The sequence below is a fragment of the Salarias fasciatus genome (genome assembly GCF_902148845.1).
Source record: "Salarias fasciatus chromosome 7 unlocalized genomic scaffold, fSalaFa1.1 super_scaffold_4, whole genome shotgun sequence".
Lineage (NCBI taxonomy): Eukaryota > Metazoa > Chordata > Actinopteri > Blenniiformes > Blenniidae > Salarias > Salarias fasciatus.
In genome coordinates, this window is record NW_021941229.1 from 11,479,487 (window position 1) to 11,505,340 (window position 25,854).

Sequence of the window (25,854 nt, forward strand, 5' to 3'; positions counted from 1 at the left end):
TTTTGGATGTGGACATGTTCAATAAAACGGGCCTTAAATGCATAATTCGTCGGTTAACTATAATATAATGTACAGTGGCCACACAGCAAATTTCCCAGTGTTGAATTAACTCTGAAAGTGTTGAGAGTGGTCTCAAATATACACTGTTGTAGTGTTAAATGTAAGTGTTAAAATACGAGTATACACTTTAAAGTGTTCATTCTAAGAATTAACACTGTATAATAGGAACACTGGTCAACAGAGAGGAATATTAATATAACTCTACAGAGTGTCAGCATTAGAAAATTAACACTGGTCAGTGTTGAGATTTTAACACTACAAAAATGTATATATGAGACCACTCTTTAACACTTTCAGAGTTAATTCAACACTGGAAAATTTGCTGTGCACTAAGTCGTTTCTGGACTACATTTAAGCGTTCCATAATTATGAATATGATATTTATTTTTCCACTCATAAACGTGGATAGTTACAAGTCAGTGGAACAAGTCACTAATTGGATAACATCGAGCACAATAAAGATTACGTAATGACTTTAACTTCTCAAGTTGCTCAGCTGAACAGAAGCAAAGGGTGTTTTGATGACCGCCCGCGGCTCCTCTCCATTGATCAGGTCTCAGCTTTTCCCTGACGCCTCTTATCAAAGTGATCTGTCTAATCAGCGGCCACTTTTCACACCTCTGCCTCTTCAAAGTTCAGCCCGTTTCGGGCTCCAAGGAGCTTGACGCGTTTGTGATCTGATGCTTAATGTCCATCCACCGACAGAGATCACTTCAAAGGACTTGATGACAAAGGTGTGTTCTCATAAATCCGTCGCTCCGCCTCTCGCTCCACTCAGGTCTCCCAAGATAAGCAACGGGACAGTCGAGGAGCGGAGACACAAGATGGATTTTACCTTCACGACTCTCCTGCTGCTGGGTTTGGTTGCGCCCCTCTGCGCGCAGTCCTTCCCCGGCGCGCACCTTGACGCACGGCCCGGCGACGGCAGGCGCACCGGGCGGGAGCATCGGCAGCAGAGCGGCAGGCTCCAGCTCTACATGATGCAGCTGTACCGGGCCATGAGGACCGAGGACCGGCTCAGGACTCCGGCAGCAGACGTGACACTCACCGAGGACAACCCTGATCTCCAAGACTTCGACTCTGTGATCAGCACCACGGCAAGGAGTGAGTATCTTATAGAAAGAAAATGATTTAATCAGGTTTATGGGATGTATGCACCATTTGTTGTAACTATAATTGTTATTTAAGGACGTAAATCCCATATTTCTGATTGGTTAAATATTTCCAATGGATGAATTGACTTGTGTTGGTATTAAAATAAAAGGATCGAATCCTCACTCATATTAAACTGAACCACCATGAACAGGATACAAACAGCATGGAAGGATGGATAAAAGGTTCAAAAGGGGTCTGGTCTCTGTGGAACTTTTTTGTCGAATTGTTGTGAAATTGATAAACTTCAGAAAACTTCTTAAAAGCAGCTACTAGACATTTATAGAGAAAGAATCAGCATGAAATTCAGCTTGCTCTTGAGTCTTAATGCTCTCTTTGTCCCTGTTCCTTCAGGCTGCCACCAGACAGGAAAGCGGTGGTCCTTTGCCTTTGACATGGCCTCCTTGTCTTCGACGGACACGGTTCAGCTGGCTGAACTTCACATCCACTTGCCGGCCTTCACAGAGTCTTCCAGCGTCTCGGTGGACGTCTACCACTCCGACCGCTGCTCCGGTGCGGACTGTCCAGAGAACGGCTCGTTTGTCGGCCGCTTCAGAGCTCATCCCAGGGCGATGAGCTCCTCTTGGAAAGTGTTCAACGTTACCAAGATGCTGCAAGGCTGGCTGCAGCGGGGCCGCTCCACCAAGAGGCTGGAGGACGCAGCTGAAGGGAAGGACGGCGTCCACCACCCCACCAATGACAAGGTCATGATGCTGATCTTCGTGAGGCAGAACCCAGCTGGACCGCCGGTTCCCACACTGATCCACACGGCGGAGCTCTCTAAACACTCTGGTGCGTGGAGGGAACCGTCCAGGATGAAGAGCCACAGACACAGGAGGCCTCACCCGGCACAGCAGCACAGACTGAGGTCTGTCAGATCCGCGGTGGAGACCGACCGTCCTCTCTGCCGAAAGGAGGACATGTGGGTGGACTTTCAGAAGCTTGGCTGGGGCCAGTGGATCATCTATCCCAAACAGTTTAATGCTTATCTGTGTCGAGGGAACTGTCCAACGCCAGTGGATGAGAAGTTCACTCCGACCAACCACGCATACATACAGGTAAGGATATATCATCCAAAGCAGCATACACTGATGAAACCCTGCTTGTGTGTTTTTAACCAATGTGTGTTCTGTTTTCTTCTCTTTTCAGAGCATGCTGAAGCTTCACCACTCAGACAGGGTGCCGCCTCTGTCCTGCGTGCCCACGCGCCTGTCCCCGCTCTCCACCCTGTACTACGAGAAAGGGAAGATCGTGATGAAGCATCATGACAACATGGTGGTGGAGGAGTGTGGCTGTCACTGAGGGAAACACCGGAAAGGCGTTTGAAAAGCTTGGAAATCTAGGCGGCTTTGGACCAAAGCCGCCAAACAATGGAGGCTCCGAGAAGTCGGCAACACAAGAGACTGGGAGGCAAGCGGACACTCGCACCGCGACACGCACTTTACAGTCCCGTCCAGTCCGCCGCTGGAGAAGAGGTTGAAACAATGCAACCAATGCATGAAACAGTGGAACTAATGCATGACCGCTGATGATGAAATGACTGAGACTTGAAATGACTAGTGCTTTTTGTAAGAGATTAGTTTCCCCTGCATAACAGTGGGATCAACTCAAAAAGTGTCACCAAAGCACTACGAAATGTTCTTTTATGCATGAAGACTGAACTTCCCTGAAATGCAGCTAACTTGTTGGATATCTGGGTCTAAATTGTATAGTGATTGCTGTGTTACAATAAAGATATTTATTTGGAAGGTTTCTCATGTTAAGTTCCTGCATTACAAGAGTTTAGAATAAATAGTAAATGTGAAAAATGCAATGATGTAAACCTGAGAGCTCACTGATTGAAAGTTGCCTAATGTGTACGACTGGTGAGAAATCCATCGCATATGACCGAACAACCAAAATGCTGCTAAATATGCTCTTTTAACCTATTTGTGTTCAGTTAGATATACTCAGCTGTGAACCATTCTTTGTATCAGATCACAAACGTATCAGGTACAAATTCCAACATGTTTTAATGCAAAATTTAAGAAAAGGAAATAAACCACAAATTACTTCAAATTAAGCCCTAAAACTATCCTAATCAGTCATTTATTTTGCCAGCTCCTTTTTAACTTCTCCTGAGGGGAGGAAACTTTCTGTCGCTGTGCTGAACTTGTCGTAACACCGGCAGTCCCGCTCTTGAACTCAAGTCTGCATTTGAACTGTTCAACTCTGTGTTCTAATTACCAGCTTCAGCTCCAGTTTCTCTCAGTATCCCACTTTAAATTTACCAAAATCATCCTATAGCGTCAACCATCAACCTCCAGAGGGAGTCTGCTGCCCCCTCGTGGTCACAATCACTCAGTGCAACATCAGTTGTAAGAACAGGTGTTTTTTTTAATTTGCTGATAGTATTAAAGACAAGTCTTTAATGTTATAAAATGAATCAAATTACATTAAACATTAAAAACACAATCTTGGAAAAAGAAAACAACCCTTGACCTACTTGTAAAATATGTTATGTCATATTGTACAAAGTCAGACGTCATAAAAGTAAAGAAACGGCTTGAGGCATCAGTGTTGTTTCTCACTACTTCTGAACACATCAGGCGTCACAGTGACGAAAAAACACCTTGTTGTCAGAGCAGATCTGAAGTCCGATTACACAGCTGAGTTACACAATCCTCATTTAAACAGATCTTTCTGCTTACAGTCCCAGCAGACAAAAACTAAGACGTGTTAGGATTACTGTACTTTCATTCACAGTGAAGCTTCTTCAGATGTCCATTTCAAACTGGGCATCTTCCCCTGCAAAAGAAAAAAGAAAAAAGGCAGTTCAGAGGAGGAAAGTACAGAAGAGGCTGTAAATCATCTCAGCTTCAAATGTAAAGCCTGAAGACATATTTACCTGCACTCTCCTCAGCGTTAGAGCTGTGGTCAGTGGTTTTGTGAGGCGTCGACTCAGGATGGTTGGGATCGCTGGAGGAATCGGCTTTGAGAAGCGTGGTGACTCCGGGGATGTCGGGCAGGTTGGGGGGAGTCCGAGTCAGAGGGGAACTCCGACACTGCAGGAGGAACTTCCTATCGTAGATTATTCTGGTACCTGAATACGATGAGAGGTCATGAACAGGATCAAAAACCATCGTTCACACACATTGAAAAAGTAAAAGATGTATAGTTGAAAATCCTATGTGAATATTACAAGCTTGCTACTGCTGTTAAAATATAAACAAATCTTGACACTGAAATTTTACAGTTAAAAATTTTGCCTATATGTCAAGAATAAAGTAAAAGATTAAATTTTTTGAATTTATCACTCTGCATATATGTATAAATATGAATAAAACAAAGCCGAGCAGTCAAAATGTCTGCCCAAGTGATTCTATCCATCCAGGGACAACATGCCCATACATGCCTCTCAATAACAACCTGGTTTTATGTCTCCTGCATTCATGGACGCACCTTCAGTGACCTAATTGTGTTTGTTTTATTTGTTTAAACTGTTGATGTGAACAGTACACAGTATCTAAGGTGGACATGTGCATCTGAGTCAGGTTTCTCACAAGCGAGGGGGGGTGAAACTTTTTCCCAAGGCCTCCAGCTGCTACGCTTTACTGAAATATATAGGTCAAGTACCCAGTGACAACCTCTTTCTTCATTAAAATTTAACAGAACAATGTTCAACTGTGGTAAATCATTGAAAACTGTCAGTGAAACTATTAGCGTCAACTAAGAGGGATTAACATAAACAAATGCAATGAAAGCAGGCATATTTACATAAAAAAATACACAATTATTCATGACTGTCTGAGCCTCTTGGCATAAATACAGACTTATTGTTCCTAACTGTGAACTCCTAACATTCAGGCAGTCCTCACATTACTCCAATTCAAGTGGCTCTCAGTTTAAAAAAGACCGATGACCCTTGACCTCCTAACCTATAATATCCCTTCTCCTGTCACCAAGAAGCATTAAAGAGGTTTTACAAGTTACAGCACATTTTGACGAACCTGATTAAGATCAGAGTGGCTTACAGCACACAGGATTACTACTAGTAGTTAGCTTTTTTTTTTATAGTGAGCCTGGTAAACATGCAGCAGCATGCTGTAATAGCCTGTCTATAAATAGGATGTGACTGTGAAGAGTCCTACATTTAACCATGCAGCCACTCACCGTGTTCGAAAATAGTCTGCACTTACAGGGTGGAGGATATCAAGCGCATTAAGAATTTGAAGGATCATGACGACCTGTCAAGCTGATCTATACGTTTTATTTGATGTTTTCAGTCCGGTTCTACCTCTTGATGAAAGTTGTTTGTGATCCTGACCCGGCATTACCTCCAGGAGTGGTGCTGAACACAGTCCCCCCGGGGGTGCTGGAGTAGTCCTGGGGCATGTGAGCGGCATCGTGGATGGCGACCCTCCTGACGGCCGGGATGTCCCTGCACCTGGTGGTCTGACCGCCCGCTGACATCTCTCACGCACACTCTCACGGGCACACGACAACGACAAAGAGTTCGGGTAGTGAAGTGTTTACGGCGCGCGGAGCCTATAAAGCCGCAGTCCTACCACCACATGTCACCTCGAGCCTCCACGTGGTCCGCGCAGGCAAGCCAAAACAACACGGAGACGGCGACAAAACAACAAGTGCTGCGATTGGCCGAAATCAGGGGGCGGCACGAAAACCCGGAAGTTCTCATTTTCCCAGGCACATGACTCATCTACCTGACAACTTTAAACAGAAACGGGGGAAAATGTTAAAAACTAAGTTTAAGTGATAAATTAAATTTAATGATAATAATAATAATAATAATAATAATAATAATAATAATAATAATAATAATAATAATAATAATAATAAAAAATACAATTCAAAAAATTAAAAAAAAAAGTAAAAAGAAAAGGGTGGAGTACTAAAAGAGTTATAAGGAATGGAAGTCCTGGGCAAAATTAGAGCTCTGGAGGAGCTTAAAAGTTTGAAACATTGTATAACCGTATCATTATTATTATTATTATTATTATTATTATTATTATTACTTTTTATTATCATTAATGTCATCATTATTGAATATGAGAAAGAAACTATATTTCAAGTATAGTGTGTGTACAGGGTTTTGTAGGGGGTCACCTAGATTAAGAATGGCGAAAATAGCGGTCCCTCAAGAGAAAAGTTGGCAAGACCTGGCCTAAACCATACAACAAATGAACTCAGAATCAATGGAATACTCATTGGACAAAGATAACCAAATAGTTTCACCTTTAAAAAGAGCCAAAGACAGTTTTAAATGATTTGTTCATAGAATTCCAGAGTTGGGGCCCATGAAATTGGATGAATAGTAAATGCTTGGAGCAGAGGCAGAGCGTGGGTCTCAGTACAGAGGAGGCGGAACATTCTCAACGAGCCCTTATGATAGTAATTTTACCATTCAAACAATCTCTCATGCTACCATCAAACAACACACTAATGCTCACTTTTATTGAGCCAAGCAAACCTCTATGCCTCAGAAAGCAGAATAAAGTCACAAACCAGTTCACAAACTTGTTCTGAAGAACAAATACACATAGGCACAAACACCCACACCCACACACACAACAGCAGCCTGACAGCTGTCAATCTCAGAGCGTCCTCTGTCCATGGTGCTGAAAACACAGATTAAAAACTCACTGGCTAAATCTGTACCATCTTTGATACAGCTTAAATAAAAAAAGAACACATCTGGTCTAAAATTACACAATCTATTCAGACAGATATAGACACAGCCATCTATCTTTAGGAATTCACGTATATTAGAAAACAAATAGACTCGGTGGTCTCTTATAGTTGAGAGCAACACAAAGCACATTCAAATAGGCAGGTACCTCAGCACCACAGCATTCTGATAAAGATAATATTTTTGAAGGTTTCACTGACTCACCAATGGCTCCGATGTCAGGTTTTGGGTAGTACCGCTAGCGGCTAGCATAGTGTTTAGCAGACTGCTGAACTTCCCTCCAATGAGTTCAGATCAATTGCAAAAGAAAGTTCATGCCTCTCAGCCAATCAGCGCTGGCTTACAGCTCTGATGCATTCATGGACAGTCGTAAATTAAGAATTGGCAATTTAGAGCCCACAATCACATGCGTATACCTTCTAGCACACACTGCACATTTTATTACAATAATTTATTTACGAGTAAATGTGAACACATCACATGAAACGGGTCCCTATGACCTTGTGGGCCCTGGAGCGACCGCCCCCTTGCCCCCACTCTGCCTCCGCTACAGGCTTGGAGGTACAACAAAGTGGTAAATAGAATTATTTTAGAATTTTACATACAATTCTTTATACAAAAGAATTGTATACAACCGTTGGAGTGAATGTCTGATGACAGGAGGAAAACATTGTGAACTGTGTCTGGATGGTCTTGCTTACTGATGAATTCATATGCATGTTAAAGTTTTAACAGACGAAAAGGCTTTAAGTTCAAACTGTAAGCAGAGCTGCAGTTGAGTCTTGATTTATGGAATGTAAGCTTATTCTAAGAAAAAAACTCTTTTCTAAGAGCATTTAATTAAACTGAGAAGGGTGACAGGCAGTACAGGTAATATTACACATTCCTCTCAAATATATTTGTCTGTGCAAAGCACTAAACGTCTCAGACTAAACAGAACCTCACACTTTTTTTTTCTTAACAGAAGTGGTATCGGTAGTTAAATAGATCTTTCAGGTACTATAACTTCACATGATTCAGAATTACAGTGAAACAATTAAAGCAGCTGATGGTAAAAATGCTGAATTTGGACTATAGAAGTTTTAATAAAAAAGCGATAAAGTCAATAGTTTAACAACATCCAAAAATCACATTTAAATGGACTTCATTGTGTTTTATGGAATGTCGAGATCAGTTTTTACTTTTTTTTTTCATTTGAAGAAGCTAGTTTTTTACTGCAAACTATGAAACAATCTGGTCTGAGTCATTGCCAATGATTAGGCCACTTTATCTTCACTCACAATCCCAGTAGCAATGACAGCAGTGACATGTGACTATGTGTTTATGTACATAAAAGTATGCACTCACTTAAAAAAGAGAAATAAAACAAACTCAAAGTGCCTTGTGTTTCAATTAAATTAAAATAGCATATTAGCATATTTCTAATCAAGTTATTTTAATCTAACAAAGAACTTAAAACAGTACATTTCTGTTTCCAATGTCTATTTTTACATATTTGTTTCTGGTTTAACTTTACATCTACTCAAGTAAATAATGAGAGTGTTTTTGGTAAGTCTGCCTGATTGCCAAGTATACATTCAAATTCCACCTCTATGTTCATATAAACCATTTTTTCAGTCATTACTCAACAATCTCCTTGTTTAACTTCAGATTTATGAATCTGAAGACTGAGGTGCATTTGATAGATCTTACTGCAGTTTTGCAATGACTGCTTCTCTAAAACTGGAATACATTTTCATTTACTTGGTGTATTGTTTTTTTATTGTACAGTAATGTAAACTTGTGTATAACTACATATTTCCTAATTGAAAAACTAAACAGAACTGTCATATACTCCTTGTACCTAAAATATATCACACATGTCACACAGGGTATGCCGTAAGTTTTTGTTTTCCTGACCTTAAATGTGAGGAGAACTTGGTTGTTGGTTGCAACAGGAAACAAATGAAGAACATGAACTGTAAAGCCATGTCCAATAATGTTCTCTAAACTAGCATTACTGTAGCTGACAGGTAAAATCCACAAAGATTCCATTAATTGCCACTATGACAATAAGAAAAAGTCCAAATGAAATCAGAATGAAAGGACACATGCATACAAACCTTCACTAATGGCTATTTTTGTGATTTAAAGATAAAGAATTCACAGAGGAACCAGTAAAAATACTGATGCAGCAAGAGATGAAGAGGATTTCTGCTCAGACAGCTGCCTTTTGCTTTAACTGTACTCAATTACTGTTGTTAAACATATTCAACCAGTATCAGTAACTCATCTCTAAAACGTCTTAAAGCTTTAGTCACTTTTTAACCATGTTCAAACCATACAAGATAACAGTCCCTGTGTAAAATATCCATCATCAATGAAGTTTTCTCAGACAGTAAAAAGCATGTATGGATACAATGTGCTGAACCAATGTAGATATAAAGCACTGATTGTTCTCTTTCAAAAAATAGAGTATGATATAAAAACGTTTAAATATCAGTCAGAATTGTGTGTTTAGTTGTGACTGATGACTTTTAAGTAACAATGTGGATTACATACTGAACATAAATAAAACAAATAATAAATTAACATAGTTGAGACACGTGTTAAAAGTGAGTCTGGAATCAGAATAGTCCATGAGGGCATCTCACAGGAAACACACACTGTTTATGTCACATCTTTGTTTATTAACTCTTGTAAATGGTTTGAGCTGGTGTACAGGGTAAGATGATCTATACATATCTTCATGTCAGAATGATTCTGAATCAAAGGCCTGTATACATATTCACGTTTGTTTATCCTCTCTCCAGGACAATACAAAAGAAAAGAAAACAAGTGGTCATAGCTACAAAGCCTCTACATTCCCCATGATGTGGGCGTCGGCCTAGACTAGATAATGCTTAAAGAACATCCATAACAACTCTATGAGGGTGCATAGCATTCTAATTAAATATATTTTGTCATATATTTATACATATATTTTCATAAAAACATCTTTTTTGTGCATGTGCGCAGTTGCATTCCTTAGGATAGAGTAGTAATATGATATTGCGTTTACATTGTCATGTATCCATTCTAAAGGAGTATAGGTGATCTCTATTCTTTGCAACAGTTAAAATTTTACAATACTTTTTTTTTTTTTAAATACATCGTCGCAGGTTACACGTCCTCTCATTTCACATGCCCTGTAAAAATGCTCGCTCTTCTTCCCTCTGATCTGGTTTGAAACTGCACTCTCACACACGCACGCACGCACACACACACTCACATACTGTACATGGTAGAATTGAGTTTATCAGATTGCACAGGATCACTGATTAGCTTGATTCTGGTCTTAAATTAGAATTATACTTTCAAAAAGAGTGGAAAGTTACAATTAGAGTGTATTAATTGGTAAGGACTCGATGAATGACACAAGTGTAAGATCCTGTTCCTGGGAGGTTCAGTGCTGCATTTTTAAAGACATCTTTTTGCACACAGAAACACATGAATCTGATGTGTTGCCACGAAGCTCTACAATTCGTTGAGATGTCACTTCTGATGTGTGGCCTCTAGAGGCTGCACACAGACTGTGAAAAGTTCATTTTAGTCCAGGGTCCAGTCTGCAGCCCTGTTTGATCTCAGCTGGGCTGGACCAGCAAAAAGTTAACATATTAAGCTTTGAATAACGATTCATAACATCCAACTAAGTTTCCCCTTTTGGTTTTAGTGCAAAGAAATCTAAGAGCATTTGGAAAATGTTCACATTCATGCTGCTAACAAGAGTGACTGTCTTTGGGCTTATGATGGCCAAATCCTGTCACAAATTCACCCTCACAGGGTGGATTTGATAAAAAAAAAATCTATTTGTAGGCATAATGGGAGTTGTTTATCTGCTAATTTCCAGTTTATTGTGTTGAGTTATGTTCACTCAGCTAACCAGAACACTGTCAATCACACATGCTAGATTTGATGTTTGAAAGTTCTGTATTCACACTGAGTGATCAGAACCAATGTAGGTTCATGCAATTAGAAAATGGAAGAGGAGTTTTATCCCGATTGAAATGAAAATGATGTTTGTGAAGTTAAGATAATCAATAGACTTTGCTTCTGCACTTTTGGGAAAACAAGTGATTCCAGTTAAGCACACAGCCTGGACACTAATGAATGCATCATTAGGCAGGAAAAAAGATCACACTCGACTTTCTGGTTCACTTTTACACTGGCAGTTTAAACATCAGACCAAAAAGAAGCAAACGCTGGGAAGCTGCAAAAGAAATGTATTAACTTGCACAAAATCACTGAGCGCTGGGCTAAATCTGTCATTACCGTGGGGGTAATTTAGATAGAAATGTTCTGCTGCTGTCCAGAGAACCACAAGGGGCAAAGATCTGCAGTCTGCCGATGGCCGATGACAAGTTTTTTCCCCATTTTAACTGTCTTTAGTCTTTAACGGAATTTGTATCACAGTCACAATGACTGGTTCATCTACAAATATTCGAACATTTGCATTCAGGCTTCAGCATTTGTGTGAACTCGACCTTCCAGACTTTTGGCTGAGGTCACAAGAGTCCAAACTTACCAAGTAAAAATCAGAAACCTACGTCAATGTTTTTAGTTTTTTCACTCACCTTCAACATGATGTTCTAAATTAACAAAAAATCTAAAAAAAAACAGAGTGGGCAGTTTTGAAGGTCTGCTCTGGATTTTATAGCATGTCTTATCATTATTTACTTGGAAAAATCTCATTTTGACAACCTCAGATCACACCATTTGGAGGGGGTCTCATACCCAATATAAAGTTTGAAAACACTGGTCGAAATGACATTAATGAAATCGAGCAGAAAAGCCACGCTGCTTCAAGCAGACCGCATCGACCCTGATCAGTACTATTAACCTCCTGACAGACTGTATTAGGGTGAAATGCATGCATTGACTGCTTTATCTTTATTTACATGCTACATAACTGAAATCTTCACCAATAAGAACAAAAGTACAACACAGAGAGGCAACTACATGATGGACATGTCTTGAATGGTCACAGGGTATAAAAATCATCATATTGAAGTTTAGATTAAATCCTTAGGGTTATAACTTTTTCAGCGCAGGACTGAGTCAGGTACCTTCTCTCTCAGATGCTGATAAAGCCAATAAATATAAGACTCACAGCTCGAGTAAGTGGTTGGACGGAATATGGGAGTGACTGGAGAGTTTAGTAAAGAGGCTGATTTGGTTTAGATTACAGAACAGGTTCAGAGATATTAATAAAACACAGCATGACCTGTGTTTTGACTCGGAATGCTTTGGAAAGATTCAAATACAGAACATTGTTTTGGATTAATTAAATGAAAAGAGGGGTCAATAAATGTTTCCTTTTTGCTCCAGATTCAGAAGAGCAACCGACAGAGGCGCCAGTCTTCCACTGAAGTTATAGGAGGATACAGGTGGGCACTGAACACACATATTTGTCTTTTTTTTTTTTTTTTTTGGTTTTATCTGCACACACACTCACACATTCCCATACGAGAAAAAAAAGGGTCACCCATCTACCCCAAAAAAAAAAAAAAAACCTTCATGTGTCCCCAAACCACCCCAACAAGGCCTTTTCTGAAGCATTCACTGTGTACAGAATTCATCTTTGAGAGGAGACAAAACTTAAAAAACAAAACAATAACAACAAATCAACATTTAGTTTCTGACGTAGCAGAACTGAAAACCTGAGTGGAGTAACAGTGGAAAAATGTGATATGTCAAAAAACATGTGCTCTATTCGATAGGATTCTCGTGCTCGGACTGGGGCGTTGTGTGACGTGTCGCTAATATGTTCATTCATTCACAGAGTGTTTCAATCAGTCAGGCTACAGGAGCATTTACAGTACTTATGGGATAAATAGGTGTGTTTTGAGTTCCTTTAGGAAATGTGTGCTACCCCATCGTGGTGCTGCCACCAGATTTCTGCATAAAGTGTTTCACAAATGAGCATCAGATGGTTTACAGTGAGCAAAAACAACTTAAGATGAGTCAGGAGTCAGAACATTAACCGAACAGATCCTGGTTTATATTTTGCTACGTTAGGTGCTGCAAAAAAGAAAGAAAGAAAAAAGAAAAAAACAAGCCCGTCAGGCCTTCACGGTCCCACACTGCTACTGCTGAGTCATCCCATGATGCATCAGCGCGTGCTCTCCGACACAGTCGCTTCAAGGTCGAGGGAAGCGATCGTTTTTATAGCGCAGCTGCTTTCTCAGACTATCGCCGTCCAGATGGAGTTTCTGTCTTCACCGAGGAGTTCAGTCCTTTCCACTCAAAACTTCCATCTTTTGTACTTGTATGGTTTTATTGCTGTGGCAAACTCCCCAAAACGATCTGACCAGGAGATAATTATTTCAGTCGTGTGTTGTGTGTGCGCGTGTGTGTGTATGTGTGTGTGTGTGTGTGTGTGTGTTTATGCTTCTGGATATGTTTTAGTGTGTGTGTGCTTTTGCTTGCGTTATGCGTGAACGAGTGTCCTGGCAGTTCACGAGTCTGGGGTCAGAGTTGAGACGATCACAGTGCTACCTGTCTGATCCTCTTCACAATCACAGAGCTGGAGCAGCGCCACGCTACTGAATCCCATCCTCCACGGACCGACGACCCAGAGGTCGACGGTGAGCCGTCACGAGCAGATAAAATGAGGGGAAAAGTTTCAAGCACTGGATGGAGGACGAATGGAAGCCGATGGGAGAGGCCGGAGATTTTACTGCATAAAGACTGAATCAGGATGACGTTCGCTACTTGGGGTGGAAGAACGTGGAAAAGGTCACAAAGGAGGAGGAGGAAGGGGGGGGAGGAGTCGAGCTCTGTGTTGCACAGCTGCTGCACAATACGATCAAGCGACTAAACACTTTTTTTCAAAGGAAACATTCCCGTTGTCTGAAAAGCACATTTCTCCTGAAGAAGCAGAGAGGCCTGGTAGAGGTTCACCTCTCTCCTCGAGTCAAACAACGCTGGAAAAAAACCAAAGTGGACAAGCTCCAAAGAAGAAACGGAGAACGAGAAGCAGGCATCGTCCACGAGGAGAGAGAGAGAGAGAGAGAGAGAGAGAGAGAGAAAAGAAAAGAGGGATACAGGCACACACGCAGACAAGAATTCACAAGCGGAGGGTCGGCGGCTTTTTCTCGTTCCAGCGCGGAGAACGCCGTCGACGTCACAGAAGACAACAAGCCAATCGTAGAGGAGGAGGAGGGGAGGGACGGGGCTCAACGCCAAAGCCAGAAGCGAGACACACATGCGGCAAGAGAAGAATACGCGCACACGTGCGCACACATACACACACACCGACACATACATGTCCACGTAGCATAGAGTGCATATTATCACACAGAGTAACGGGGCGGAAGGGTCCGGTGACCGAAGCGTCGGTAGGCTCAGCGGAGGCGTAGCTGTGTACAGAACCATCCATCCAGGGACTTCATCTTCTTCTTCTTCTTCTTTTGTTATTTTGTTTTTTTTTGGCTGTAGTGTTACTGAACTCAACTTGCAGACACAAACCACTCCATTCGAGGGGGGGATGAGGTCCTCAGAAAGGCCTGCGGCCAAAGCGTGGGCCGGACCCCGAACCTTGTACACCTTCAGTTCGTAGATAATGACAGTTCAAAAGGTCAAAGGGCATGCACCAGCGGTCATCATGCGATTACAGTTCACAGGAAGCACTTTGTTGCTTTTTTTTTTTCTTGGTTGTTTTACTAACATTTAGATTTTTGTTATTGTTTTTTTTTTAATATAAAAAATGTTTTCATGCCTTAGTCTAACTGATACTTTTCTTTACAAATGTTATAAAACTACAAGTTGATCTCCTCTTTTTCTTGTTTTTTTTTTATCTGCTCTCCTTTTGCTTCGTGGGATGTTCCAGGGTTGCAGGTTGAGGATGATTCTGTTCGTCATTTCATAGTTTTTGGGTTTTGTTTTGTTTTTCAATCCTTTTGCCTGTTCTCTTCTCTTCTCTGCTCATTTTCCTCGGCGGTCGGGTCGTGGTTTCGTGGAGGATGATGATTTGGCAGTGGCTTTCCGGTCCTAAAAAAAACAAACAAAGACAGACTCACCGGTAATACATAGAATTGGGGATGAATTAATCTAGCAATCCAAAATATGTCAGTGAAGGTATCAGGGAGAACACAGCAACAAGCCTCAACCAGGTTTCTGCAAACTATACGACCAAAAGAGCTGATTGATGAGATGAAGTATTGGAATATATGGCAACTAACTTCATAAAAATATAATTACATTTATGTATAATGTAGTATGTATAATGTAGTGATCCAGATTGGGTTTTATTTGTCTCCAATGAAACCGAAAAACTGGCTGAAGTCACCATGTTCTCCTCTGAGAAAGCAAATGCAGTGTTGGGGTCAAAAACATGGTGAAGGAGAACAGCATGTGAGACGATCAGGCTCTAACAGAGTCCGCTAGGCTGCCTTGGAGGCATCTACCGCCAAGCACTGGGATGCTCAAGTGCTTGTCCCGTACCTGGAGGACTGGGTAGTGTGTGTGTTTCAGTGTTTAACCCTCCGCAGACTGGTGCGCTGCACTGACTGCGCGCCCTTTCTCACATCCACCCCCACCTGGAGCGAAGGAGGGAGGGAGGAGGGAAGGAAACAACACTCGGTGTTCAGTTAGCTTCTGGAGAAAACAGAGCGGGAAACGTACTCGTCTAATCTGCCACTGTTTACGTCAAGTCAGAGTAGCCAGATTATTGTAGCTTGATGAAAAGTCATGTTTTCTATTCTGAGGTTAAATTTGTGCAGTGAGATTATCATGTTTTCATCATGTAATTTTTCATTTTACAATCATGATTGTCTCTGAAACACATTTAATTTGAAGTAACATCTGTTAAAAATGGTTCCTGTTGATTTCCCACCCTGTGTGTCAGCTTAGGAGTTTGATTCATATTAAAAATAAGTTATCTTCTTGTGGTTTACAGTGTTTGAATGCCGATATGAATCACAGAAATTACATAAATACAACAGACTCACCTTTCTCGCCAGGGCGTTTCCGTGCTCTTCCACAAACTGAGCCTCAGCAGCGTAGCCCTCCTTCTCTTCTCTCTACATGAGAACAACAGAACTGTCAAAAACTGGCTCGTTTCATTTCTTTTTTCACAATCAAATGTTCACTGAAACTCAAAAAATATCTGTCATGGCAGATATTCCTCATGTGTTGTATGACACAACACATTGTACTGGTTTGCTTCTGTGAGTCGTTCAAAATGTTCAATCATCAGTTTTTTGATGATTGATGATTAAGTGAAGCCAAAACCGCTGATGGTCACGATCCAAAGAATCAAACTGAAGATTTCCCTTCTGTTTGACTGATCCAAAAGAAAAAAAACTATTAAAAATATAAAAAAGGGATGAATAAAGATGTTCCCCTTTCGAACGCAGGAAGTGGCGGCTGGTCGGCGTGGAAAGCTGACCTGGCCCCGCCTCTGCTCCTGCTCCCAAGCTCGCTGGCCTGCCTGCTGATGAGAGAAGCCTAGCCCCTTGTCAAAGGGCTGCGTGCCCTGCAGGAAGCGCCCACGCAGCACATGAGAGTAACCCGTGTCACACACCGGAGTCAGCAGAGCCTCCTGGGCCACGTGCAGGCCCTGCATGGCGCCGTCGCGTCCCGATGACACCGAGCCCACCCAGCTCTGCAGGGAGTCCTTATCTGGCAAGTAAGGTTGAAATGCTCCGCCTCCCACCACCCTACAAGGAATTAAGACACAATTATATAGTGAATACAGTGCAGAACAAGGGCATATTCTTTTTATTATGTAATGTCGAGGTGAATTATCTTGTTCTGTGTGGCGTTTTCATATTCTCCACGTGCAACCTGAGGTTTTCTGGGGATGCTCATGTTGTGCAAAACACTAACAAATACTAAAAAAAAGAAAAATCTTGAACTACTTTTTTCCATCAGTACAGTTTTTGCTGTTCTAAAAGGTTTCACACTAAAAAAAAACTGTTGAAAGCATCAAGTGTGCAGCCTGAAAAAATAAAAAGTGGGTGATAGCTGGTGTGAAACGTGGGATAAAATGACACAGATGACATCTAAAAAGCATCGTGCCGTGTTTTCAGCTCGTATCATCCATCAAACACTGAATTAAGAGCGTCTCTCTAGGTTAAAGGCCATAAAGGACACCACTATAGAAGTAAAAGCAGAGCGTGTACACATGCTGTCATAAAAACAAACAAACTCAGAGTCCCTCTTGGACAACATTCTATGGACAAATACAACTAAAGTTTTGACTGAATGAGAGTTACTTCTATCAAACGTCTGAAGTCCACCTTTCTTTGTGATGTCTTCTCTAACGTACCGGTTGTCTCCGTTGTGCTCTGAAGATCGACTCAGGCCCGTCACCTCGATCCGCTGGGCGAACACCTGTTGGCCTGCAACAACAGAAACCCCTTCCACTGAGCCCAGCCCGACACCTCCGCCTCCTCCTCTCGCTCCTCCTCCTCCTCCTCCTCCCGCTGCGGCATCCCCTCTCCTCGAGTCCGACCTCTGACCTCCCAGCTGGCCATTCAGATTGACCTTGGGAACGGCGCCGCTGGCCCTCACCCTGTCCCTCTCCGCCAGCAAACTCGCCGGCTCCTGTGGCGCCTCCTCCTCCTCAACCTCCCCTTCCTCCTCCTCCTCCTCCTCCTCTTCCTCCAGCTCCATGATGGAGCCGCTCGCCCCGCTGGCGCCGCTGCTCGGACGTCCCAGGCTGTAGGGTAGGGACAGCGTGGCGCCCTCCGAGTCGTCCGCCCGGCTGCTGCCCTCCAGCGACGAGTCCTCCACCGTGACCAGCGAGGGGCTGACCCCCGCCGGCCACACCTGGACGTCCGACATCTCCATCAGCGTGTCCTCCTCGGTGGTGGCGATGGGCGCGCACTCCAGGCTGGAGACTTCCTGCCAGTACGGCTCCACGCCCAGCGGCGAAGGCAGGCTGTACTGCATGGAGGCCGGGGATAGGAGCTCCTCCTGCACCAGCCCGTAACCTGGGAGGACGACAGGGGCGAGACAAGAGAGAGACTAACACCAAGCAGGCACAGCCACGGGGAGGAAGGGGGGGTGACGGGTCGACTGTTTCTCCGTCCGCGGAGGGAAACAGTGTGGCTCAGCCCTGTCCCAATATACCAGGAGGAAGGTTCAAACATCCTTTAGCAACCTCTCACCGCTAATTTACGATCAGGATGTCACAGGTTTTACTTCATTAGGTGAGATAAAGGAAACATACTGATGACTCTCTTAGTTAGAAACAGCTTTTACTGCTTCGTTTAATTTTGGACTGCTGATTTGAAAATCTCTCGTCCTTTATGTAAACTTGAGAGTGAAGGAAAGGCCTTTCGGGTCACTGTTATTGGGACATAGCAGTGTGTGTAAGGTGGGGGAGAAACAGGTATTTGTGTGTTATCTGCTGTGTGTGAGGTGAGCGATGCAGCGTTCTAGTCTGCTTCCACGATAAGAAAGTGAATTTGCAGAACAAACACTGCTCCTTGATAAGGAAAAAAAAAAAAAGAAGGGTGAGGGTAGAGTTAAATATTGATTGTGGGGTTGGCACGATATTCATTTTCACTTTTATTCTCTTCAATTAGCTTCTGATATCAAAACATACAAGACACCTGAAAACATGAATAATCATCACACATAAGGATATGTATTTGGCTCATTTTTAGATGAATATTTCCATTGTCCAATCAGGATGGAGGCTGTGTTTTCAGTCCTATGGCTGCAGCTGTAACAGAATTGCAGACTCCTCTTATCGTTCCAACCCTCTGGTCTCTGAGTGGGAGGCAGCAGCAGCCTGCAGGCTCTGCAGGTTACTGTCGCTCCGGTCAAAAACACGTGCTGCCGCCGGACTTCAGGATCATGCATTTGTGTGTCTTGAACCCCAGGCATCCAAATAAAAGTCACTGTACACACACTCACACACACACACACACACATATTGGACAAAACTGATACATTCAAAAACATAATTTGATATTTTATTTCACATTAACACTGAAAACTGACTTATTTTGAGACATAAAATTGATCACGAAACTCCAGTGTTGTTTTAAATTACATAAATATTTCATTTATTACCTTATTTATTTACCTGAGTACCTGAGGTATAACAAATACTGTAAAATACTGTTAACATATTACCAAAAGCTCCGACTGAATATTTTTGTTCTACTTCATTTGAGAAAGACTTCATTAACTGTGGCAGAATAAACAAGGACAAACAAACAAACATACAACACACAATTATCCATTCAGACCTACAGTTTATCACTTTTGTTTTATAAAAATGTAAAAAAAAAAAAAAAAAAAGAGAGCGAGAGAGAGCGAGAGAGAGAAATTCTGTACAGTAATAAGAATTGAACCGTTTGTCCGGTCGAAAGTTTGTAATAAAAAATTTATTTTTGTTTTTTTTTATGCCTCACATGCACCTATATCATTACAAACATCCCCCAAAATAATCATTAATTATATTAAACAGAATAAATATATTTAAAGTAAACATTGTGATAATATGTTCTTCTATTTTATTCTTGTTCATTTAATTCAGTTTATCGATAGACATAAAAACCTGCTTTCATGAGTCAATCTTTGATGCTGGGGGACAATAGAACTCTCACGCTTTGGTACAAGTGACACTTTTGGATTGGGGTGGTTGAGGGGGGCGTTTAAATAAGCAGCACTGTGAGTAAAATGCCTTTGATGGATTCCTGCTGAATGGATTTTGAATGAAATAAAGCGAAAGAGACCAGTAAAAAGAGTATTTCACCCATTGTCGATATTTCAAATTGGAAGCACCGAGCTGAGCTTGGCTCTATATTTATAACAATCCTCATCATGAAAAAAAAAGCCTCTCATGTTCGAGGTGTGATTTGCATCCCGAGTGCTAAATTAATTTCCTCTCCCTTTCACGGTGATTAAAGCTACTGGCAGCATGTACAAAACATCAAATAAATTTATTGAAAATTTCAAGTAGGGCTGCCAGCTCTCATAGATCAGGAGAGATAATATATCGATAGACATCTTCGGAATTGTCCTAATAAAAGGTTTTATTGTGTGTTTCCTGATGAGCTCCAGATAAAAACCATGATATGATAAGTGTTAAGAGGAGTCACAAACTTACAATAATTTTTCTGTAAAACAAAAAAAGACAAGAAAATGAGCATCATGGGAGATGAAAAAAACCTGAAGCATCAATTTTTTTGGAAGAAACTTTTAAAGGTTGATTTTCATTACACATGTAACTTAATATATAATAAATTAATACTTAAATATTATACAGGATATTAGACTTGTCTATCAGCACAAAAGATGGAGTGAGACAAGTTGTGGTAAAATTTGCTTGATATGTAAATAAAAAGTGTTTAATTTTGATATATCCTAAATATCTGGATGAATCGTGATGGTAATTTCCATTTTTACAGGCTCCCTAAAACACTGCGTGCAGTAGTGTCAAGTGTCAACATTTTTGGTTGGTGAATAAGGAAATGGGTGAAATATCTCTTTACCGGAGTAATAACCATCTCTCAGAGTTTATGCACTTTATGAGCCATGGTATTGGTGTGTGTATGCCTGCGTGTGTGTGTGAGTGTGTGTTTCTGGGATGGTAGAGGGCCAGGGTGGTCAGAGGTGGCGTCAGAATGAGGTGGACAGGGGGAAATGACTCAGAATCAGAATGAGAGTTAGGATGGGTTTGATGAATGTGGGTCAGCCCTTCCCTTCACTCCTGCTGTTTAGACACACACACACACACACACACACACACACACACACACACACACAAACGGACACACACACACTTTCACAGTGTCAAAGCCACAACATGGAGGTGAAGCACAAAACACTCCGCACAGGTTACATGGCACAAGATAAACGAGACAATACACTGCACATTACTCTCTCTCTCTCTCTCTCTCTCTCTCTCTCTCTCTCTCTCTCTCTCTCTCTCTCTCTCACACACACACACACACACACACACACACACACACACACATATGAACACACACTACTGCACTCATTTTGATTAAAACAGATGAAGACACACAGTTTTCGCTCACAGGTGAGGATTAAATGTACAGGAAATTTCACACACACACTCACACCAGTACACAAACACACACACACACACACACACACACACACACACACACACACACACACACACACACACACACCTCACATATACCCCTGCTGGCAGATAATGTTCAGGCAATGTTGACATTGAGGCAGTCAGACTTGGGCAAAACGTGATTTCTAAAACTGAATAAGTACAGACTGATATTTTTAAGACAAATAAATAAATATGATCACTAAATGTGGCCATAAAATACTATTTTGAAGCCACAAGTTATTAACATTTTGGCCTCAAATTATAATTTTGAGACCATGAAATTTTTATTTGTAGCCACAAAATACTATTTCAAGACCATTAAATATCACTTTGTGGTCTCAAATCAGTATTTTGAGGTCTTGAATTACTATTTTGTGACCAAGAAAAACTATTTTGTGGCCACTAAATATTTATTTGTGGTCATGAAATTTTACTGTGTGGCCAAAGTTTTATTTTTTAGTTCAGATGTCTCGTCTGTGGCTCCGTTGTTTTTACACATTGCCATAGGTTGAATAAATTATACTATCAGGTATACATGCAGAAGTGGAGTATTGAGGAGAAATCAAAACATGCTAACTGGATTTCTCATGATGGGATAACTGCTATTATGAAAATGAAGTGGATTACATTATTTTTCTTTACAAAATCACTTGAGTGATCAGATAATGACTGGTTCTATAGTGTGCATGTAAATGACTCAACACTGCCACCTAATGCATGTATAGTATATCAGTTTGCCCATGAATGACAGATGTTGCAACATGGTGCATTGAACATTATGTGCTACACAGCTGATCATGTGTTACAGCGTAGCATAAAAATAAAAACACCATTGATTTGTTTACATGAAAATAAAAAAAAAAACAGTTGTTAATATAGCAATAAAAACAATACACCCACTGAACAGAGAAAACATTTTACACTGTGAAGAAAAGTTTGTACATTGAAAGCATGCCATGCACATAGAATCAAACACAGCAAACAGCAAACTTCATTTCTTTCACCAATCTCCTCACTCACACAGCAGTGACTCTGTACAGATTAAAAAGATCTAAAGCAGACCTGGGTGACAAAAATGTATCACCAAGTTTTACATTGCTAAATTACTGCAATGAGTCTTGCAAGTTATGTCAACAAGACACAATATTCACAGACAGATTTCTTGCAAGCTCATTTATTTGACTGTTTATTTTATTTTATTTTTTTAAAGAAACACCTATTAAGCAAATCCCAGGTCTGCAACACACACACAACACACACACACACACACACACAAAAACAGCAAAGCATGCCGCATGCTCATGCACAAACTGTAGTACACACACAGAGCTGGATTGTAAGGAGGAGGAGGAGAGGGTCCCCACTCGACTGAGCGAGGGAGGAGCGGGAAAATAAGATGACAAGAGTAGAGGAGGCCCAGAGGTCAACATGAGGTCATATGAGGTCAGAGGTCGGACAGGAAGAGCTGTGAGGAGGAAGAAGAGGAGCGAGGAGGAGGGGGAGAAGGGGGGGCAGGAGGGCGACTGGGCAGCAGATATGACATGTCACAGGTTTAGAGAAAACAGAAAGCTGGTGAAAGACCCGAGGAAAAGACAAAATTTCAGGACTGCCACAACATTACGGCCGCAATGATGTCTGCGGTCCATCGAGGAAAAGTCTGTTGGGGAAATTTTGTCTTGATCTCAGGAAGAAGAAGAGGAAGAAACAGACAGAGCGAAAGAAAAAAGGATTGACAAGGTATGAAGGCCCGGAGCACACTATCATCTGTGTACCAGCACCACTGGTGTATCCATCCCAGACACACACACGCACACACACACGAGATTTCATGTCTTCATGAGACAGAAAATTGACTTTCATTCACTCTCTCTAAATTCAACCATAACTACTACTTACCTAACGCTAAACCTTACCTTAAAACCTTTATCACTGGAAATTGAAATTTATTTTCCTCATGGGGACTTTTGGCCACATAATGTGAGAGTGTAAACCTATTTAGGTCCCCACAACAAAAAACACACTCAAAATCTCAACTATAACTACCCCAACACCCATGATGAAAATTAAACATTACTCATATGTCATTAAAAAGTAGTACAGATGAGGCCTGTTTGGCCTTCAGATGTCTTGTTGACGCTTGAAAAGCCTGACAGTGGCTGCAAAAATGAGTAATCCTCATTTCTCATATTCAGATGGAAGAATAAGAACCATCATGTTCAGGGCTCAAGTATGAAGAAGTGAAAAGTGTGACTGAAAGCAAGAGAAAGAAAGAAAAATGACTTGTGCCCCAGTGAGGAATGCACAGAGGCGGCGTTGATGCATGCTGCAAAACGGCTGGGTTCATGGTGGAAGAATGGCACCATTCCTCAGACCTCAGAAACATCCTCTGATCATCATTATCATCATCATCATCATCATGAGCAGCAAACCACCATGCAGCCCGAGTTCCCTTCAACTTACCCCTTCTGAAAAACGGGGGTCTAATAACTCGCGGCTTGTGCACTAGGCGCGATAGCCTTGTGTCCGTGATCTCTTGTGGGGCAACAGAGACAAGGTACAGTTACTGTTACCCACACTCAGAGGAAACAGGGAGGCTTTCAGGGCTGAGGAATTCAATGAGAACAACAGCTCACCCTCGTGTGTGGATGAATTTGGTCTCAGATTTTCAGTAGAGCAGCTGGAGACTAGAGTAGCTGAACTGAAAGCTGCTTCTAAATTGCTTAACTGGTTCCAGTCACAGTCTGTCGGTGATTCCTCACAAAAACTCCATCTCCATTCCTTTAAGGTCGAGTTTTTAGTGACTTACTTAAGAAAAACTGTCCTACTAAATTCAAAATGTACTTGCTGAGTGAAGGTTTTTGTTGTCTGATCAGAGAGGGGTTCATAGTTCAACATGCCTTGAATTGGGACTCCATGTCAGATGTGTTTGGGTCTCTTACCATTAATGACACTCGGGGACAGCAACGTGGAGTCGCGGTCACTGAGTCGGCAGGCGCCCTCCTCCATTAAGCCGGGTCCCGGCTGTGGGGCCTGACCCTCCAGAGAGGTCACAATGTCTGTGCGATCGATGTTCTTCAGAGCAGTGTACAGGCTCTCCACTGAGAGGACCACACACGACATGTTGTAACATTCAGATTCAAACATGCATCCAAACATGGTGATTTCACATCATTGTTATTGTTATTATTGAATTTAATTGGACTTCTGCCACATATTCATGGTAATTCAGCTATTACCAATCTGAAAAATGTAAAATCATGATGATTCTGTCCTGAGTGAGTTTCCTACGATTATACAAAGTGGAGAAACGGACACTGAATATCAAATCAAATCCGCACGACAGATGATCATATCTCTCCATGATCATCTGTTCCAGATACAGCAGTTTCCACCAGTGCTATGGCGCTGGCATCAAATTACAATCACTTAACACTGCAGTCTAGCAGGAGTTCAATCTCAAAACCAATTGGTAGAAACAACATGACAAAGAACCTGAAGCTAAATAATGGTCCCATTATATAACTATGAAAGGTCAAAGGCTACCGGTTTGAGAACAATTACTTAAAAGTATCAACTAAAATGTTCCTTTTCTCATTTTTGAGTCATGCAGTGTTGAACTCACTCTTGGCCCTTTTGCCTTCTCTGCTGGCCCACAAGTTGAGCAGGGCTGAGCTCTGGTCCAGCAGGGAGTTTGGATTCTCCACTCGGATCCTATTGATGTCGTCCACACCAAACTGAAGCTCACGTGCCAACTCTGATCAGAGCATAAACAACAACAATAAAAAGATTTATAAAAATCAAATAAAAAAACATGGTTAGCGATACTTAAACTCCCCAAAATGTTCCCGATCTCAAAGACAGCTTCGTCTAGTGTTGGCATACAGTATAAACCTCCGCCAGCATCTGTTCCAGGTTGCCTCAATAGCTGCATTACAGTTGCATTACAAGTGTAAACCACAATATAACTTTTTGAATTAAAATATATGCTGTCTGCAGTGTATTGTCACACATGACTACTCTAAGAACTCTTGATGTGTTGGTAAATCCTGTATGTGAAGTGACTGACCTGCCCAGCTCAAACCCAGCTGTTCAGATATGATGTTGATCTTGATCTCAGTCCTCTCCATTGCATTCACTGTTGCTAAAGAAGAGGAAGAAAAAAACCCCACCTAGTTTATAAACTCACAACATGACATGCATAGTCAGTGTCACTTTGGTGAAATACTGTGTGGATGTTTCCTCAGCTCACTGATAATGACAGCATTTCTTCTATAGTTTAACTTTAAATCATAATATTATTATCAGGTATGTTATATAAAGGGTAATTCATCAGTTGCTGTTTACTTGTTTGATTCAATTGTTGGCTGTGAACTAAAAAGTTGACACTGACTTGTGTTGCTATTAAAATTGTTAATAGCAATACTTACCTTTATTAATCACAGTTCTGTTGAAGGAAATAAGCAACACCCGAAACATAGCATATATAATAACCTCAGAGTTAAGACACCGTATGGACAGGGGAGGTTAGAGTTTAGGGTTCATTCAGGTGCTAGTCCCACTAACCACAGGAGCATTCGGTAACCATTACAGACGGACTGAGGTGCAATGTAGCAGCGCTGGCTATGTGATAGACAGAAAAGGCCTTTCCCTTTCACCCCCAACCCAACCACAATGTTCTGTTTGACTGTGTTTCTTTACCACAAGCCAGTATAAGGGCTCGTCTGTCTAGCTCCACTGCGAGGTCCTGCCCATTCTCAGTGCTAAGCTACGGTGCTAATGCTAACAGCATCTGCTGCCATGCTGTCGGAAATCGCAGTGGAGACACCAGCGCCATGCAAAACCAATCACAGAAGTCATTCCTTGTTCCTCATAGCTA

General features: G+C 41.6%; 3 protein-coding genes across 3 annotated transcripts in view; 1 reads left to right on the forward strand and 2 right to left on the reverse strand.

Annotated features, from left to right (window-relative positions):
* Window positions 1-884: 884 nt before the first annotated feature.
* LOC115383430 (nodal homolog 2-A-like) lies at window positions 885-2,514 on the forward strand. The gene is made up of 3 exons (XM_030085610.1): window positions 885-1,164; window positions 1,567-2,270; window positions 2,362-2,514. Exons 1-3 carry the CDS (start codon window positions 885-887, stop codon window positions 2,512-2,514), a joined length of 1,137 nt encoding a protein of 378 aa, XP_029941470.1.
* A 1,059-nt stretch (window positions 2,515-3,573) lies between these two features.
* LOC115382684 (eukaryotic translation initiation factor 4E-binding protein 1-like) lies at window positions 3,574-5,818 on the reverse strand. Its single transcript, XM_030084516.1, has 3 exons — window positions 5,529-5,818; window positions 4,100-4,294; window positions 3,574-3,999 (listed from the first exon to the last, which is right to left on the reverse strand). The coding sequence occupies exons 1-3, from the start codon at window positions 5,662-5,664 to the stop codon at window positions 3,968-3,970; spliced, it is 363 nt and encodes a 120-aa protein (XP_029940376.1). The 5' UTR covers window positions 5,665-5,818; the 3' UTR covers window positions 3,574-3,967.
* An 8,524-nt stretch (window positions 5,819-14,342) lies between these two features.
* The window catches only part of ank1b (ankyrin 1, erythrocytic b), a 73,749-nt gene continuing 62,237 nt past the window's right edge, over window positions 14,343-25,854 (reverse strand). The window contains exons 36-43 of the mRNA XM_030084511.1: window positions 25,045-25,119; window positions 24,601-24,732; window positions 23,918-24,076; window positions 23,439-23,510; window positions 17,193-17,859; window positions 16,311-16,581; window positions 15,871-15,942; window positions 14,343-14,911 (exon numbers count right to left, since the gene is read on the reverse strand). Of these exons, the coding sequence (XP_029940371.1) occupies window positions 14,846-14,911; window positions 15,871-15,942; window positions 16,311-16,581; window positions 17,193-17,859; window positions 23,439-23,510; window positions 23,918-24,076; window positions 24,601-24,732; window positions 25,045-25,119 (1,514 nt within the window). The 3' untranslated portion in view covers window positions 14,343-14,845. The remainder of the gene's footprint in view (window positions 14,912-15,870; window positions 15,943-16,310; window positions 16,582-17,192; window positions 17,860-23,438; window positions 23,511-23,917; window positions 24,077-24,600; window positions 24,733-25,044; window positions 25,120-25,854) is intronic.